Genomic DNA, 15,857 nt, shown 5'->3' with positions numbered 1-15,857 from the left:
AGAAGTTTAATTGAAGTAGCGGTGCATATCTGATGGAACCCCCTTTTGAAATAAAAATGATGGCGTGAATATTAATCCACTGGGCCTAAATTAAGATGCAACTTTGAGCATTGGGGAAGAGATGGAAAGCATGAAATTAACACAGCTGCAGAGAAAAACACAATTGACATCCTTCTCCACTGTTGTCATCTTAATTAATTTGATCAAGGCTTCATTCTGGGACAAAATTTCCACCGTTGGTTCCACTGTTAACCAAGTGGACAAAGGAGTTAGTGCTGTGATAACATTATTGCTCATTTTCCTTCGCCGGCGCTTTAGCCAGCTGTGTTTATCATTTCCACGGTGTCTGGTGTCAGTGTTGAAAGTATAAGTTATGACTGTTACCATAGTTGTGCAAAAACAGGTGGCCACTATGATTAGAGATAACTGGCAATTATGCTTGAAAATCCTAAGGGAGCACTTTGGCACCCGTTCTTTCTCCCCCGCACCTATTATTGTGGTGCTGCTGTGTGATGGATATTGCCGACATCCTTATGCTGTCTAATCATCATTTCACCACGTTTTTGTTCAGTGCAGCCAGATATTGAAATGCAGTTTCAGTTAACCAGGATGAAGTGACAGCGTTTACATTATGTCCCAGAAGACAGGCATCCACATGGATGGAGCTGATCCAAGATTAAGAAAAGGGTTTAAAGTGATAAAAATCTTCCCTTCCTTTCAGATTTCAGATTTTTTTTTTTCTGCCTCATTTAAAACAAATCACCCAAATGAGGCCAGTGCAGCAGGGACTCAACACATTACCTCCTGCTGTTTGCAAAGCATCATGAACTCATTTGGTGAAGTCTTTTCAATTTGGTGAATTATCGCTGTTCGATGACAAACCTGACATTTTCCTTCAATTTAATTCTTATCCAGCTCCCGCTCTGCTAGCTCCAGGAGCTCATTGGCACACATCTTTTCTGCTGGCTTCCCTGAAATCGTGGACTGCAATGGGCAGCCGGCAGAAGTCCTGGACCCCACAGAACTTCTACCTTTTGACCTTCAGCGGGAAGAGGCTGACCTTTTACAGGGAAATGTGCTGGTGTTCCAGTTTCTGGCATTTACCAGGTGAGGTCTGCAGTGTTTACGCTACATGGTAACTACAGATGTGTCCTGCACAGAGCACTCGGTGCTATCTTAAACAAATGGCACTCCATGTTTACCTGCGCAGCATGTTAGATTTATAGCAACCAGAGATGTGCCTCCAAAAGATGTCAGAAAGCAGTCATTGATTTAACAGTAGCTTACCAACATCTTTCGGTACACATAGCCTCTGGCTTCTTATCTGAATTGAGAAATAGACACATCCTTTGGGCAATTTGTTTGAAGTCCAAGGACAATGCTCTTCTCGTCCCCCCCCCCATCTGCCTTGGAAGCGCTTTTTCTTTCATGGACCTTGAAAAACTGCCAAGATTTCAATACACTTATACAAAACATGAAGTCCTGCCAGTCATCCTCTGCACACCTGTCAAATGCATCCATTCACAGACTGCACGCTCACGTTTGCAGAAATACACATTTCCTGTCAGTATGAGCTTAATAGCACCTCTGTCAGCGTCCCATCACAGAAACCATTGGAGCAGTCTTCCCCCTTCTGACAGGGGCCGACAGTGTAGGAGGGTGGAGCTGCTGAGGGATGGCTGCAACACACTCCACTCTTTGCGTCCTTCTATCTTGTCATCAGCACGGTCAGCAGTTCTTACATTTGTCTTGTTCATCATGGGCTCACCAGCATGGTGCCGTGACCTTTCACACACAAAATCCAGTGCTTTGCGGTTTCTTTGCAGATGAAATACGTTATGCATGCCATAATTCTGAACACTATGTTGTGTATAGATACATTACAATTAAGGCTTGAAAGTGAAAGCAGACTGTAATTGCATGTCTAGAATTACCTTAAAGGGGTTCTCTACTGACTTTAAATACACAAGTCAACTTTTAAAAAATATTTTTTCCTATTTTTTTTTTGTTATTGACATTTTAATTCCAATTCCAACTTTATTTATAGAGTTCTTTAAAACAACACAGTCGACCAAAGCGCTGTTCACAATCCCAAGCTCAACAACATTATCCTACAGAATATAATAGCAGTAAAAGAAAATAAAAGCAATCAAAATATTAGTCACTGTAACACATAATATATAAAAAGAAAAAATAGAAGCATGAAAAGGGAGTCAAAAACTCAAGCAGTGTTAAAAGCCAAGGAAAAAAGGGGATTCTTAATAGCAGATTTAAAATCAGAAAGAGACCCAGCCTGTCTCAGGTGCAGTAGCAGTGAATTCCATAGTTTTAGAGCAACAACTCTAACAACAACTCTAAAACTATGGATTTCAGCTTGTTTCTGGGACAACCAGCAGGGAGTGATCCGCTGACCTCAGAGAGCAAGAAGGGGTGTAAGACTGAAGCAGGTCGGACAGATACTGTGGACCAAGGCCATGTTGACGTTTAAAAACAAATAAAAGAATTTTAAAATCAATACAGAACAACACAGGTAACCAATGCAGAGACTGGAAAACTGGAGTGATGTGTTCCTGTTTCTTGGTTCCAGTTAAAAGCTGAGCGACAGCATTCTGAACTAGTTGCAGTCGGGCAAGAGTTGACTGACTGAGCCCGACACAAAGGGTGTTGCAGTAATCTAGTCAATTGGTAATAAAAGCACGAGGGATGGCTGCAAAACACTCCACTTTACTTTTAGTCTTGCCAGAGTTGCATGTTTGACAACCACACAAAGACACAGACCATGAACCAAGTGCTTTTTGTCAGTGCACCGCTTCTTCTCTGCAACAACCCCCTCTTCAAAATGCAAACTCCACCGTTGTGAACGCACAGCAACATTTCATTGTACTGACCGACAACCTGCATGTCTTTTCTGAACCAGACCTCTCTGCCACAGACGAATCTGTTAAAGATTTAAAAGATGTGGGGCAAAATGCTTTTTTTTTTTTTTTGTTTCAAATATCAGATTTAAGAGATAAATGCTCATTTTCATAGAACCCAAAGTCTGCAGCCTTGCAATATAGTAAGTTACTAACATTTTATTTTATTTTTATTTTTTTGTGAATTGCAATGGATTTCCCAGCCTCTAAATAAATAAAACTCTCCAAAGCGTAACTTTGCTGCTGAAGTTGCAACCGCAGTAACACTAAAGCAAAATGTCAATGAATAAATAAACAAAAGAGAAGAAAAAAGTTGATACTTGAAACAGTGAAAACATGAGCCGGTCTGTTTGATGTAAACTTTCATCACAGTGTCTAGGCTGACTGGGTTATTTTTTGTGTGTGTATCCGTCCACATATTCTGTCAATGCTGAGAATTAATCGCATGTCTGGATGCGAGTTTGGGGGAGATTTGGCTTTAAAAATGCAGTTATAATATCACACCTAAACCAAGTATCTCAATAGATGTAAAATCAGAAAATATAGATTTTTACCTCAGACTTCATGTCATGTTAGTTATAAAAACTTATTTGATTCTTCTGCTTCATTTTCAAGGCCATCTGATGTGCTACATGAACCAGTACCCTCCAGCAAACTGTAAATTGCATATCCACGTTGCTCCCTGTAGAGCGGGGTGAGAGTGGGGTACCTCATAATTAAGCCAAACAAATACGGCAGGCGGCTGTTTATGCCGTGGCATCAGCAGCACTCAGGCAAGTTAGGAGCCTGTTGATAGATGGTGCAATTTCTACCTCACTCAGCTGCCACCGTTATCAATCTCATCTGTTTACAGGTTGAATATTAATGCTACATCCTCTTTGACATGCACAAAGAAGCACCTCACCCTCTATAATGGTGTGATACTAAAGTGTGTGTCTGACAGCGAGGTCATGTGCTGCTCTTATTAGTTTCCACTTAGAAACTTAGTTTGTCCTGAAATAACTTTGCTACTTAAATTCAGTGATTGCGACCTTAGTGGGTCTCACTGGGAGTCCTTTTAGGTCAAAATGAGTTTGAGGTGAGGCTTTTGTGTATGTGTGTGAGATCACACACAGAGCATGGGTGAAAGGCAGTGCACAGCTTTTGGGGGTTCATAGCAACAAAAACTTGTCTCTAAAAGGGATTTTCATGTGAAGGAAAAAAGGATTTAATAAGTAAAAACTGGCAACCTGGAATACAGAACTAAACACCAGATTTTTAGAGATGATAATATCCAATCTGCCGCAAGTCTTATTACAAGTTTTTACTCTTTTTTTTTTTTTTTTTTTTTTTTTTTAACTTTCATAAAAAAAAAACCAAAAAAACAACAATCATTCATCCTACGATTCATCAAAAAATGTAGTGCAGAGTTTGTACCTACTCAACCAGCAGAACAATTTATAGCCACTTTTGAGGTAGGATTTACCTTCTTAAGTTCTAATCCTCTTTTTTGCTTATTAGATTCCACTTTTAAGTATCTGCAAAGCTGAATTGCCGACTCTGATAAGATGTGCAAGACATGCATATTTAATTTTTCTCTCCCTGGAACCGTCTGAGGTAAATTATTATCTGAAATGCGATTTACTCTCTTAGGTTTTTAATGACATTTACAACCATAAATTTTTAAACATGCGTGACACTCCCGGTTTGCACATTGGTTTTGTGGTAAATATAAACAATTATTTATTCATTAAGATTTCAGGTGGTTAATCAGAAACACACTGATGTGGATATTTCCATGTTTTCTGTCTCATTTTTTTAAGTGTACTATCGTACGTTGGAAACTAAAATCATCGAATTGTGTGTTTTGGCAGGATACCAGCAGCAGGGGTTGGTCCTGACTGGCCGGAAAACATCTACGTTACCTTCCAGTTCTATCGTTTTCCACCAGTCACATCACAGCAGCTCAAGCTACTAACCAATGACAAGACTCAGTACAGAGCCAGTGAAACACTCCCCTGTGTTCTCACCTCTATCAACAAAGATAGAACTGGTAACACTGGTAAGGATTTCTCTGTTTCTTATTTATAATGGACTGTCATATATTGTTACCATGACAATGTGCCATAGTTTTATTCAAAGTTGTGAAACTATGCAACATTGTGTATGCTGAAGATGCATGTTTTGGGATTGATAGACTGTCAATGACAGTGAAAAGATTCTGAAAAACCAGGGCTCAGTTTACCCTCCTGTTAAGTGAATAAAAGTTAAAGTAAATAAATAGAGAAATGGACAGAAGGAAAGAATGTACTTTAGGTCTTTATCTCCAGAAGATTCTTCTCTCAGTAAATACTATCCTGATGTTTTTAAGCCTTGTTAGTGCCATAATTCGGCTACAGATCCAGATATACGTAGAAATGTATTCATTTCACAACTTTGCATTGTGGGATTGCTTGTTAGAATCTACAGTCTTGTTCAATGATACACTATAACGTTGCTAAATACTGCAGCACCTCTCTTTCAGTTGTTCGACTGATGTCAAGTCTATTCATGTTGCTAATGAAATGTTATAATGGTGGAACATGATGTTGAGCATGCAAATAACCTCTCCACCCTGCATCTATACGCCCACCTATGTGTCTCCATTCCCCAGTCGTACACTTCTATCCCACTCTGTCAACAACTCTTCCTGTCTCTGCATTCTATGTTATCCTTAGCTGGGCTACTCTGTCTGTTGTTTTTCATCATCAGGATAAAGTGCTGAAGTTTTGATTTAACAGATCATTCACAGCTTGTCCCTTCAGGCATGAGTACCTTATGTTAATAACAGCTTAAAGCTGGGGTAGGTAATGTTGGGCAGCTAGCAAGATTTGAAAGGGGCTCCTCCCCCACTGGTTTTGCTCCTTGTGTGATCCAAGGTTGAAATGAACAAATCCGTTTTGGATTGATCAGAGTTTTTACAGATTTACAGTAAACTGAGGGGTCTAACGATATACTTTATTATTCATCATGACAAAATTTACCGACTACTATTAGGACGAGGAACCGCTTCACCCAGAGTAAAAAAAAATGTCTCTAAGCAAGATTACCTACCCCAGCTTTAACTTATTGAACTACAAAGAAACAAGTGAAGCACTCTTTATTTACACATGACCAACACTCTCAAGCCAGCATATGTTTTGTTGTTCCCTTTCACACATCTACCAGCTTGACAACTGTGCTGTCATCACAAATTTAAAATGCTACCTGGGCAGAGGATATGATGCAAAACATCCACTCAATGTTTTTACATTGACACTACGTGCATTTAAATTTATCTACTTCACCATCAAATAAATATAAATTGATTCCTGGGCAAGAAAAACGTTTATTACTAAACTCATTCACATGAATCCTGAACAATTATCTCTTCTGTTCACACTGTTCACATTTATTTACTTATTCAACAAGTCTTTTAGCAAGATGTCGTTGTAAAGAAAAAGCCTTTTACATACTCTCTGCAGATTTTCTTGCTTGTATGCTTACAGCTGGTTGCACAAAGTCCATATAATGTCCATTTAATGCAACTGTCTTTTTCTCAATACAAGCCCCTTGGATATATTTTTGGAGGTAGCCAGAGGTGCTGTGCATGTGTTAAAATGACTTTAGTTCATGTATGTTTTAAAAGAAAAATTTGTAATAATGTATTGTCCTCCATTTATTATTGAAATTTTGAATTGATAGGTAACAAAACAGTATGCTACTGCACATATTACATGATAATTCTTCCCTCCTTTAGTATGGCACAGATACACACACAGAAAACTCGCTGCACTCTTTTTAGAGGACTTTAAAAAGAGTGAATGATGTTGAACTGAATGGAGGAGTTGCTCTGCTTCTGCCAGGTAGATAAATAATCTCCTGATTGTCCTTCGCTATTAAGTCCAACATTTTTTCAAGCTGGTACTTTCTTAGTGTTTTCAACTTGGTTTGTGTAGCAAAATTCAGCTGTGTGTTTCTGTGGTCTCTGCAATGTCTGCAAAACCACTTAAAGCTTAGGATTGTGTAGCTGATGGAGTCACATTTAGTCACTCCACCTAAAGTAATAACAGTTAGGAGATGCAGCATAGAGCATCAGAAAGTATAGTTACCATCCCTTCTTCTATGGCTGTGATAGTACATGAATATTTTCTATTCAAGCTCAATTCGAGCTACTGTGCCGGAGTTGATTTAGGGTCATGATGTTGATTTTGCCATTTCACACAGCAAATTGTCCGTGTAATTGAAAATCTTCTGTAAAATGTCTGACATTGAGGTCTTTTATACTCTGATGCGCTCCTGCCGCCACGCCTCGTTGCTGAGATGAGCCGTCGGTTTTGTTTTCTAAGAGGCATGTAATGAAGGCATTTTAAAAAGCTCTCATGCATTTGTTTATCCTTCTTATTATTGTCCTCCATCCTCGTGTTGTTGTCATATAAAGGGGACAGAGGGAGTCTGACTGACCAGCTCACAGAATAGCACCAGCAAAGATGTAGAGGCGGTAATCAGGTCCAACTGCGGCACGTCATTCCAGCTGGGCGAGTCTGACAGTCACCTGATTCACACTTCCTATTGGAGGCTTTCTGATATGTGTGTAGATAGTAGAATGTCATTACCCAGTCATATCCTAGCATAAGCCAGCTGAACATAATGTTAGCATTGTCACTGTGATCATGGCAGGATGCTGACGTTATACTTTAGTCATTTGCATCACATCAACGTCAATATTTAAAAAGAAATTCTCATTAACATAAAATGAACAGTTCCAGACATTATTAAATAAGATTTGTAGTGACTGTTGCTTCTTAGGATGTCATCATTAGACAGAAATGGTTGTTTCTGTTACAACACAGTGACATTTATACATTATTTTTCTGACACTCATTGTTTAATTCCCCTCATCCAATAAGAGGTTGTACTTGTCTTTTAGTCTTTAATAGAGCATATTAACACTGATGTAAAACACGCTTTATTGGCTGCAGGTTAAGAGATCTATAAAGATGATGAAGACTGAATCATCCATGTTTTGTAAGAGATCAATGATCCACTGTGTGTGTGTGTGTGTGTGTGTGTGTTGGGGAAGGGGAGGGATTTTAATTAAATAATAGAGAGCAAGTGAGAAAGAGGTAGAAATGGTAATGGTGACAGAGAAAATGGGGAAAAAAGCATTCATTTGGTTGCATATTAAGTGTTTTTTTTTTTTTTAAATGACTTTATTCATCATGTGTTACAACAGTTCTACATTTGAGGTCTAGTTTTATTACGAGGTGGTACCTTTTCTACAAGGTTCAAAAAGAGTCCTAATGACACTGAAGAGATGATGAGAGGAAATGTCAACAGCACCATGTCAAGATGTCTTTTCTTCGTTTGCCAATTTATCGGATGAGTTTATTTTTAAAAGACAAAGTCAAAACTTTTCCTGAAAGCAGCTTCGGTCTGCAGAGACATTGACAAACGTCTTCTAAAGATTTCTTATGGTGATTGACACTAATGTATTGGTCTCTGATCCTTAAAACCCAGTGGGCTGTGGGCTGGAGCCTCTGGCCATGAGATTCATGCTCCATATACTTGATTGGATTAGAATCTGGTGAATTTAGTGGTAAATAACTTGGTCCGAAATTTCTGAAAAGCATTTGCCATGTGGAACGGAGTCAAAGTGTGTGCGGAGCAGCGTTTTGGCAGATGCTGTGTGCCACAGTCACATGCAATTGTTGGGAGTTTCTCAACTCAACTTTATTTATAAAGCCATTTAAAACAACCAGACTTTAAACAAACTGTTGTGCACAATCAGCCAATGCAACGTAAGATATTTTTTTAGGAAAGTCCTGATCGTAACAAGAAGATTTGCCCTTTTCATTTCATCTGTCAGTTGTACCAAAGTTATTGCTGATTTCTGTAAACCAAATGACCCTTGTAACATTAAACACAAGGCACCGTTTTATCTTGTTTTGTTTCCAAAGCTAATTTACTCAGACAGTTTTTCTCAAGCGTAATTAAAGCCAATGAATTAAAGCAGGGTTTTTTTATTTTTTATTTATAAATGTAAATTTAGGCCTGAACAACAGAACTTGATTAAATGAAGCCTATTGGTTAAAAACACTGTATCAACAGGTTAATGTGTAAACCGTATTATTTGTAGAGAGTTACAAGCAGGGACTCATGCAGGCTACGGACAGAAGGCAGGCAGGAGAGGAAAATATAAAACTTTAGTAAACAAACCAAAAGTGCTGCACTAACAGGAAAACCTAAAACATAATGTCTACAAATTATCGATAATGTCCACAGAAACCATTCAGCAAAATGACGACAAGGATCTAGCAAAGTCTAAAGCAAAATGTGTTTGTATACAGAACGATGGCCACATGTTAGGATGGATCGGTGCTGAGCCACAAATATATCAGTGTAGCTTTCTAAAGCCAAGGTGGTCACATTGAAAACTTTCTCTGCAATTTTGCTTCATCACCAGCTCTGGAAGCCATAGATTACACACAGGTGGGCTTAATTAAACCAATGGCGTGCCCTCTGAAGGTAATTGGCAGCCGTGGATTATAATATTGGACTTCATAGCAAAGTAGAATGAATAAAAGTCCATTTCACAAAATCCCAAACACATTCATTTAAATTACAGGTTGTAATGCAGAAATAAACAGAGAAAAATCCTCTGGATCTATCAGTGCACTCTGCACTGCCTCTGTTTTCTTTGACTGCTCCTTTCACAGTGCTCCGACATTCACCGATTCCCAGCAGAACTTTCAGCCCAGCCAGTTAAACTGCTCTCTTCACACCAGTCAGACCACTCAGGTTAAGGGGGAGGTCTTGCTGTGTCATTCCTCCTCTGCAGACCGAGCTCCGCACAACAGCTCTGTAGAATCCTTGGACGAAATCTATCATGTCTTCCCTGCTTATGATCACAAACACACGCTGCTTCAGTTCTTGCTCTCCCTCTGTGCTGCCATTGCCACCCGTCCACAGCACACAAGCCCAGAGCACGCTGGGAGAATTAATGGCCCAAGTGGAGAGAGTTGATGGGAGGTTGAGAAGAGGGGCGAAGCGAGTAGCAGTGAAGGAGATTGTGCAGTTTGGTTAAAGGAGAAGGTTTGTGTAATGATGTTGTTTTTCCTGTAAGCAGTATACTTTTGTTCTTCAAAACATGAAAAGTCGTATTACAAGGCGACGTTTCAGTGTAGGCAGATTTTAGTAGCCAGCTGTACTGGCACATCCACTGGGCTGCATACTACAGAGAACAGAATCCATGTGTACTTCATTCTTTCACAACATAAACAATGTCAACATGAAACTGTATACAAGGAAAGAAAATGTTTGAATGAAAGGGTGGCAGAAAGAAGAAATAAAACTTATGGAATTCGCTCCCTGGCCAGATAAAGTCATGAACAGATCCAAATCAACACCGTCGTCGTTGAAACTCAACGTAACATTCATTCTCTGCTACACAGCAGTGTCATGCCTTTTTAGTTGTGCTGCTTTTAAACTTTTCTTAATAATGGAAATAAAGGTTTTTATTTTAACATCTAGATTTTTCCACAAAGTAACTCCTTGGGCTAAAATACATATTTCCTTTAGTTTTATTCTAAATTTAGATTTATTAATTTACAGGAGAAACATTCCAATTTTTTTCTAACTCGTGATACATATTGCAAAATGAAATACACAGGGATTTTAAACAGATGACTTGAATAACATTATGCTGCACTCATTTCATTTTGTTGACAATTAACCTGGACTGATCTTACCTCTTTTTCTGAATTTGGGAGTTTTTCTTATTGTTAACTTTTATTCTCACTTTTATTGTACTTCAGTAGGTCCTGAGTACGTTTCATTCTGTCATGGCCATATGTGAATTGGGTTTTACCACACAGGTTTGTTTGTCAGCCGCCCCTGAAATTGAGAACACGCTGCATTGCAGAGCCTGCGATGTGACTATTGCACACGTACATTGTTCTGACGATGCTCAAATGATATATTGTGCAGCTCTACTTTCAACCAGACTGAATTCAAATAGGGCTGAATGATATTTAGAAAAGAAAACTGAGACAGTGATATTTTATCACGTGCACCTTTAGGTGTTCTGTAAATTTCAACTGCATTTCACATTAGTAGGAAACATTGGTGTGAACACCAGGCCAAAACAATTACAATCAAGTCTGTGGACAAGAGGAGGGAAATCAATGAAAGCTGAACTCCATTCCATTTTACAGGAAACACGATAAGCTCAAAAAAGCTCACATGGGATCTTTGAAAAGCCAATTGCATTAGATAAATCCATATTGTCAGTCCTCTAGAAATTGTGAATGTAAACAGATTATCAGATGTGGATGTTTAGTTGTCCAAAATAAATCAGCTTTTAAAGACGTCTTTGACACTGAGGTCAGAATAAGCTATAACCACCCTGTGACAACCAGTCTGACAACCTCACAATAGATGGTCTGCATACAAGTATCATGGGAATACTGACTTGCACCAAAATAGACACGTGTGATCATAAAAGGAAAAATAGATTTCCTTCATTTCATGTGTGGAGAGAGTCTGTCTGCTTTTCTGGTCCCTTTAACAGGCCTGTCACTAAAGGTCCTCATTACTTTACTGAAACATAAAGAGAAGCTGACTGCTCCTCTGTAATTTCAACATATTGCAATAGACACACGTTGAGGCTTTGATACAAACTTGAAGGAATGCTGCGGGTATGAATTCAGCTTGTCGAGTTGGCACACAGCAGTTTTAATATACACATATGGCTGACGTTAATACATCTGTGCAGGTTGGGTTTGTGTTATGCCTCATTGTGCGCTATGCCCACTTAATAGCTGACTAATAACCCTGATTTGCTCTGCTTCATTTGAATGAGATTTCAAGTCATTGTTAGGCTGTAATCAAAGGATCTCAGTGTGTCTGCTTTATGATCTCAAAGAGCAGATAAAAAAAGTTAAAAAAAATGGGAAAAGAAAGTTTTGGCCGCTGTTGTTTGTCCCAACAGCTTAAGTTCTCAAACTGTGAGTTCAGCACTTTCTCAGAAAAGGGAAACTTTATTCGTCATTGTGATGAAGATGGAAATCTACTCCTTGAAAGATTCAATCGTGAACGCGTTGATTGAGCCCTAACTTTATCCCACTCTGGGTTTTTGGGCAGAATCTTAGACGTCTTTATCATCTTGAATTATTGGAGCCTGAGGTGTATCCGATTTTGTGAAACAGCCTCATGCTCCCCAGTTTATTGTACTCTCACACTGTGCAGTCATCAAGCCAAATGGCTCTCAGTTGATGGCTAGTGCACCCGCTTGGATGTCCGCAGGGTAGGCAGCTGAGAGGAGGAATTATGGCTCTTTTTCTGAATTTAAATCTATCAGGGTGGAGGGAAAAGACTAACTGAGATTGAAATGAATTGAAACAATTATTTATGGGACTCTGTATTTTTCATTATACCTTCATGTTGGTGAAGCTTGAATCCAGCCCACAAAGCTCCGTTTGGATCCGCGTCTAAAGCGAACAACCTGTAATGTTCTCTTTTTTCATTCATACTGAGATGTTCATGTACATATGTGGTCCCTAGTTTTAAACGGTTTTATCCAAGTGTCTTCTCTCTCTCTTTAAGGTTCTCCTGGTCTGCAGGTCCAATTCAGAGTTGATGACAGTTTCTTGAGGCCAGAAGAGAAGGGCTGCTTCCTTGACTACCTGAACAACCACACCATGCACATCGACATCTGGGACGGTGACTCTTTGCTCCTCATTGGTTCGACTGCCGTCGGTCTCAAGGTAAAGGAATACACAGTGCAGATCCCTGACTTACTGAACTGGCATCAGCTGTAGTAGGAGATCAAGATTAATTCTGAATCCAATTTACCCAAAGTTTCAAATAATTTAAGTAGTTAATCAGTATTGTTACAAACAAAAAATGATATTAGTACCAACATTGGAAAATATGAAAATGCCTTGATGTTGCATTTTCTGGCTGTTTTTGTTAGGCTGTTTAGTGTTTTCACAGATGGAAAACTTGGCAGAAAAAACTGATTATAATAGAAATTGAAATACAAAATAGACAAACAAAACAAAAAAGTCAATCAGTTTGCTTCAAAAACAGACATTTCATAATGACTGCTATGAGTTCAATCCAACATTAAGACAGAACCAGAAGCTTCACAAACAATAGCTCTCAGCGGCATCTACAAACATGATGGTAGTTTAAAGAAATTCTGTGTTTTTTGTCAATAGAAAAAGAGATGCGTAAATTAAAAATGTTTTATATGGAGCTCAGTCTGATTGGAACAAACTGAAGTTGCTCTCAGTGCTGCTGATCAACACAAGATTTTTAGCATTTACTCTGGCAAGAAAAAAGGATACAGACATTAAAGACATTTAGTGCATACACGTTGGAGTTATTGATTAGATGCTCTCTAAAGAAGTTCAATCTGTTATTAATCTGTCTGGAATCTTGCAAAATATGTGAAAAATTTTATAAGGCAGTATTGATAAAGTACTTCACCACTTGACAGGGATGTGAACACTCAACCACTGCTATCTGGAACCAACAAACAAAACAAAAATTCCAGTACAAGCTATGGGATTCACATTCACAACACACTCTTATAAATTACGCATTTTTACTCATCGGTATTCATTTATCTTTTTTTTTTTGTTGTTGTTGCTTCGTCATGTTATAACTCCATTGCAACTTTTTGCATTTTTGAAAAATATATGTCATGAGTCATGTTATTTCCTCACATTTCTGTCCCCAGTGCATGTTGCGTCAGGGCAAGTCTGCAGTGCAGGCGCTTCATGAGTTGGAGGTTCTGACCACAGATTATGCAGCAGAGGAAACGTTACTCACAAGCTCAGATTTGGGTCCACGGTCAGCGTCATACTCCGTGACTGCTCACACCTTGGTCAGAGGTCGGCTACACATACGCACAGGCAATATAGGCAAGTACCAAAGGATGTTTTTTTTTTTTCCCCAACACTGAGTTACTCTATGCTCCTTTTGCATTTCATGTATTGACGTAATCTTGGCTGATATTCCCATAAAATATCCATCACTTAAATAAAAACACTTCTACGTAGAGGAGCAGACACACGGGGATATGAGTGGCTTAAAAGTTATTAAAAAAGAAAAGAAAAAGGTTTTTCCATCACCTTCAGATATATTTTTCATCGCTCTAGATCCTGGGATTATTCTCATTAATCAGTTCTGTGTTTTCTGTGACTCATGCCACAGTGACCCGATATGATGGACAGTAATCTGGACACAGGAGCAGAATAAGATTCTCTGCTGTTAATGCAGTGAGAGGATTTCTTCTGACCTGCCCAAGTCGTCCTTGTGTTGCTGTTAGCGCACAATTTTTAAGCACAACCCTGCTTCCACTGCTACACACCAGATTTGAGAGTATTTGCATGAGATAAGGTGTGAATTGCTTTGCAATTTTTGTATGGAAAGCACAAGAATAAATATAAGTAGTAGATAGTTTTGCTTATTTAGCTTTTTAAATGGACATTTTACATATTACATATTCAGGTTGCATTTCTTTTGAGGCCTTAGATTAGGAAGTGATGTTGTCTGTTTGCTTTTATTCACGTGTAGAGTTTGGAAATGACTACAAACCCCCAAGAATGAGCACTGAGAGGTGTGGTGCTTTGCAGAGCAAACATTGTGCCAAAGCAAAATAATGTGATAGTTCCACTCCGTTTGGCAGCTGATCACCTTACCTCTCCCCTTGTGCTCATCTAATTTGGGCATGGCGTGCCCCCACGGCACGATGGCAGCTGACGATAGCTTCCTTGCCATTAATCAACTGCTGAAACGATACTCCCTCCCATAAACAATGCATCCTTCTCCAGGCCAAAGAATTTCTTAGCAGTGCCATTGTTACAGTTAAATATGCCAGGACTTTCTCATTGTGCTTATCACTCAAAGCAGGCTGAGAACGCGGCGGGTTATTGGGTGGGATGGAAGGGGGAGGGTTGTGTCTGGCATGTAAATTCCAATCAAGCCTCAGATATCCATCAAGCGCTCTGGCCGACAGTCAGAATCAATTTCGGGAGGGAATGCTTGCAAGCACTTTTCTTTGTTTCTGCTTCCATCTGTCGCTGCATTTCTCACATTCTCACTTCTCGCCTCACTCTTCATCAGTGTCTTTCTGTTTTTCTCCCATTCATTCAGTTACCTCTTACCCCCCTTTCACGCACACTCTCCTCCAGGCTCTATCAGGCTGTTTGTTTTGCTATCTCACTTCTCCTACGTCGACTGCGTTTCTCTCATTTTCCCAGCGTCTGTCATGGATGTCATCAAGCTATAATGAATCAGCACTCTTCTGTTTTTTGGTGGGCGGTTAAGGCTGTGAAGCTGGGATTTGACTGGAGTGACACTCACAGACACACTCACGTACATGCATAGTTATCAAATCACTCACGCACGTCAAGAAGACATGCACTCATGCGTACACGCAGACATATAGACAGGCAGGTGTAACAGGGCGTGCACGAGTTGTGTGATGAGCCAGGATGGGAGAAATGAGAAGTGGACAGGTAGAGTGTATCACTCATACCATGTGAAAACCCCAACAACAAACAGTTTTTGTGATTTTCAAGTTCAGTAGAGGGATTACACGGCTGCTCTGGATTGAAAAATTCCTTCAAACTTTAAATCCCCTCTGGCTTGCTTCGAAAAGTCACACGCCGGCCAAACTGAGAGGCAGGCTGCGTCTCTTTAAGGCTGTGCAGATACACAGGAGAGGGAACGTTGCTTTTAAACAAGGCTTATGGTCATGCAAAAAAAAAAAAAAAAAAAAGAGGAAGAAAGATGATGTGTCCATTTGGAAGGAAGAGGAGCTGATCTGTAGGAAAGTTTAAATGGCTCATTGTTAAACCAGTGGAATTAATGCAGTGGAAACTTGAACTTTTCCTGTATTTACAAGGTGAGCCTTGACATAATGACTGTATT

At 39.4% G+C, this 15,857-nt stretch overlaps 1 protein-coding gene across 1 annotated transcript in view; it reads left to right on the top strand.

Annotated features, from left to right (window-relative positions):
• Positions 1 to 15,857, top strand: part of nphp4 (nephronophthisis 4) — a gene marked incomplete at both ends in the record, with an annotated part of 186,617 nt that overhangs the window by 118,637 nt on the left and 52,123 nt on the right. Inside the window, 4 exons of the mRNA XM_079239613.1 lie at positions 916 to 1,107; positions 4,769 to 4,956; positions 12,519 to 12,679; positions 13,660 to 13,843. Of these exons, the coding sequence (XP_079095739.1) occupies positions 916 to 1,107; positions 4,769 to 4,956; positions 12,519 to 12,679; positions 13,660 to 13,843 (725 nt within the window). The remainder of the gene's footprint in view (positions 1 to 915; positions 1,108 to 4,768; positions 4,957 to 12,518; positions 12,680 to 13,659; positions 13,844 to 15,857) is intronic.

This window comes from Telmatherina bonti, assembly GCF_933228915.1.
Source record: "Telmatherina bonti genome assembly, chromosome: 4".
Lineage (NCBI taxonomy): Eukaryota > Metazoa > Chordata > Actinopteri > Atheriniformes > Telmatherinidae > Telmatherina > Telmatherina bonti.
This window is presented reverse-complemented; position numbering and strand designations above follow the sequence as displayed.